Here is a 3,483-nt window from a genome sequence, read left to right as displayed (position 1 = left end):
ATGGCACATAACAACAACAACAACAACAATAATTAAGCACCAGAGCTCCCAAAAGGTCTTACACTAAAGTCTGTGAACTGCTGAACTAGTTTTTCTTGTCTAGCCTATAAAATAGATTAGCGGAAAATTCTAGAACCACATCAGTTTCATGATGGATCTCAGCTGTGGTAAAAAACCCAAAAGACCTCCAAAAATCCCCAATCCCAAAACAAACAAAACCCAAAACAACAAAAATCACCAACACATCAGTGAGGCAGCTAGCTGAACTATATAAGTGGTGTGGCTGAAGTCTCTGTAATTTGTGTCATATACGTATAGTTAATTCTATGCATGTCCCAACCTACCCATAGGGGTTTAACAGTTTTTGTTTCAGATGTGTTTCTATTAAGACTATGTTAGAAAGGTAGAAGATGGTGAAACGAGAAGGCCAGGAACATTTATCTTATGAAGGGTGATGGAAAAGGCTACCAGTTCCTTCTTGTAACCTTGGGGTGCGATTAGGTGGGGAAACGTGGACCAAGCCTTTGTATGATTTTGGCTGTGTAACCCAAGTAATTATTGTAACCACGCAGGAATGTACTGGCTTCTGTGTAGTTAAGCAAAGTTCTTAAAGTTAATCTGATAATGACACAGCTTATGGAAGGGACTGGAAATATGAATTTTCAATATCAAAGTTGAAAAGCAATCGTATATATCACAGCAACTACATAGGAGGATAGAATTGAGACCGAGAGATCACTTGGTTTAACCATCATATTTTAAAGAAGTCTTGAGAATTTGAAAAGGCAATTTATTTAAGGAAAATGATCAGTGAAGGGCAGATCTAAGATCACCCACTGGGTTGCTCAACTTTCAGTTCAGTCCAGTGTATCAGAATTCTAGTGGAAAGAAAGGCCAAACAGCAGATGGAACAGAAAGGAAAGCATAAAGGGAAGCGGATGGTCCTGTAGCTAATCCTGCATTTTCTGCTCCAGGGAATACTTTTTCTGAATTATAACTGTAAGCAATTAGTTGAAATTGCTAATTACATTTTCTCTAGATGCAGAACCTGGAGCACTGCGGAGGACCAATTTGTCAGAAGGTGGTAGCTGCAGCTTTCTAAAATGCACATTTAATTATATAAATACAATCAGCAGAGTTGTCCAAAGTCCGGATGTTAAATCAAGTGTGCTGTTTTATAGCATAAAATATTCTGGTGCTATTCTAACTCCCTTGGTTTCATTATAACAATTCCATGCCTGTGGTGGTGTTACTTCATATTTCATACAAAGACTCCCATGATGCATGAGTGCTTACCAGCAAGTCACAGTGGGACACTGACAGCAGCATTTTGATAAAGGCTTGGAGTACATTGTCAAAATGGTTGTCCCCATACAACTTGAAGACGCCAAAGCTGACATAATTTCCACACAAGGCAGATTTGAGAGTCGAATAGCAGATGGAGATGCCCTTGAGTTTCAATGGATAAATCTGATCTTTCGAGAGGCTCCCAAGGGACAGGATCTGATTACCTGTTTCAGGGTAAAAGCAGAAAGAGAAAGTGACATAAACACAGGCAATTCAAGGCCACTTTAGGGAAGACTGACATTTTCACTTTAGTGCTAATGTTCACTTCCATGTACCACCGCACCACCGTTACACAAATTGCACCATCTATTGCAATGAAAAGTATAAATGCATGACGCAGTTTACCTGGGAAGAACAAAAGGCCCAAAGAAAACCGATCAACAGCACTGGGAAAGTTCTATATTTTTATCTAGATAGTGATGATATGGAGAGATGTAAAAATCTTGTTCTCTTAAGCTCAATTTACTTTATAAACTTTACACTGTGTGCAATCTAAACTTCAATAAAAGATTAGAAAAGTAGGAGAAAATAAGCAACCAAGTTAAGAAAAAAACCCCAAAAAACCCAAAACACTCCAACCGAAACAACTTATACTGAGATGTAAATAATTATAAATTCTGGGGTGAATTTTACACCTTGTTCCAGAGACTTGAGTTTGAGTTATTTGCTGATTTGGTATGTGAATTGTGAAATAGACTCATAGGTGAGCTTTGGCACAGTACACTATAAATATTACTTCCTTAGATTCCTTTTCAGAAGATCTCAAGAGATGATTGTTTTAGAAAAACAACTGTACTTAAATTCTATGTTGACTATCAAAAGAAAAAACCCAAACCAGCCAGCTGTACATAATCTCCTTAACATTTTCTGTAGTTGTTAGCATTCACAGTCAACAATTTGTTTTTTAAGAATGTGCATTAAACAGGATAAATTATGTATACTGCATTGAAACAGATGAGAGAGAGTACTGTTTAAAAGGTATATATAATTATTATTGTCATGACAGGAGTCTAGACACTGGTTGCATAGTGGAGTGAACTTGGGGGTAGGGATTGTGTAACAATGAAAGAATTTTTCTTTTACTTTTCAAAGAGAAGAAGGAACTGGAGGGGAGGGGTGGACATGGAGAAAAGTGCAACAATGAATGAATGGAAATCCAAAATCTCTGTAAATTTTCATTAAAATTAATAATAATAATAGAGAAAAGAAGAATGTGCTTTAAAAATTAGAAAAGTTACGCATGCTTTCTTTCTTTTTTGTTGTTGTTAAATTGAGTATCACTTCCAAAATGAACTTCCATGTAAAAACTTTAGAAGTGAATTGTGGTGGTTTATTACTGTCCTAACCTGGTCAAACAAGAATTAAGTTTCTCAGAACCCATTTTGCTTAAAGAGTGTGGTTTAGATCAGGCCAAAAGAGAAACCTGGAAAATGAAAGTGAAACCTGAAAGGTTAAAGTGAAGGCGCAGTGACGACTTTCTGAAAGTTGTGGCTAAGAGATGTTGAAAGGAAGATGTAGAAGTTTGTCTGGGTTCTGGTTTGTCTTTGTTCTTCCCTGCACTGCATCTAGAACTAGGACTCCAGGCAATCAACTGCTTGACAGCAAATTCTCAGCAGCAGTTAATCATGCAGAAGCAGCTGCTTAGTCAGTTGGCCAAGTGGTCGTTCTCCAGATTTCTTGGCACAACTTGGTGAGCATGTCCAGGGCAGCATCTGTTAGCTGAAATATGTCAATTGGTATACCATCTATTCCTGGGCCTTGTTTTTTGCTATTTCCTTCAAAGTATCTTGAACTTCTTCCTTCATCACCATAGGCTCTTGCTCATATGTTATTTCATTAAATTTTTCTTTGTCTGCCAATACCTTTCGATACAGTGACTCAGTATATTCTTTCCATCTTCTTTTAATACTTCCTGGATCATTTAATATTCTTCCTAAAGCATCCTCGATTATAGCAACTCAAGGTTTGAATTTGTTCTTTAGTTCCTTGAGATTAAGAAATGCTGAATGAGTTCGGCCGTTTTGATTTTCCGACTCTAGTTCCTTGGACATTTCATTGTAATATTTTTCTCTGTCATCCCATGCTGCCTTTTGGAATCTTCCATTTAGCTCTTTAGTATCTTGAATTCTTCCTTGG

The 3,483-nt window shown here is 37.2% G+C and overlaps 1 protein-coding gene across 1 annotated transcript in view; it reads right to left on the bottom strand.

Annotated features, from left to right (window-relative positions):
• The window catches only part of RANBP17 (RAN binding protein 17), a 499,911-nt gene that overhangs the window by 55,353 nt on the left and 441,075 nt on the right, over positions 1-3,483 (bottom strand). The window contains exon 23 of the mRNA XM_006884340.1: positions 1,297-1,511. Within this exon, the coding sequence (XP_006884402.1) occupies positions 1,297-1,511 (215 nt within the window). The remainder of the gene's footprint in view (positions 1-1,296; positions 1,512-3,483) is intronic.

The sequence above is a fragment of the Elephantulus edwardii genome, unplaced genomic scaffold (genome assembly GCF_000299155.1).
Source record: "Elephantulus edwardii isolate Elephantulus edwardi_28Jun2011 unplaced genomic scaffold, EleEdw1.0 scaffold00033, whole genome shotgun sequence".
NCBI classification, from domain to species: domain Eukaryota; kingdom Metazoa; phylum Chordata; class Mammalia; order Macroscelidea; family Macroscelididae; genus Elephantulus; species Elephantulus edwardii.
The sequence above is the reverse complement of the archived record's forward strand: the minus strand, read 5'-3'. Positions and strand labels throughout refer to the sequence as shown.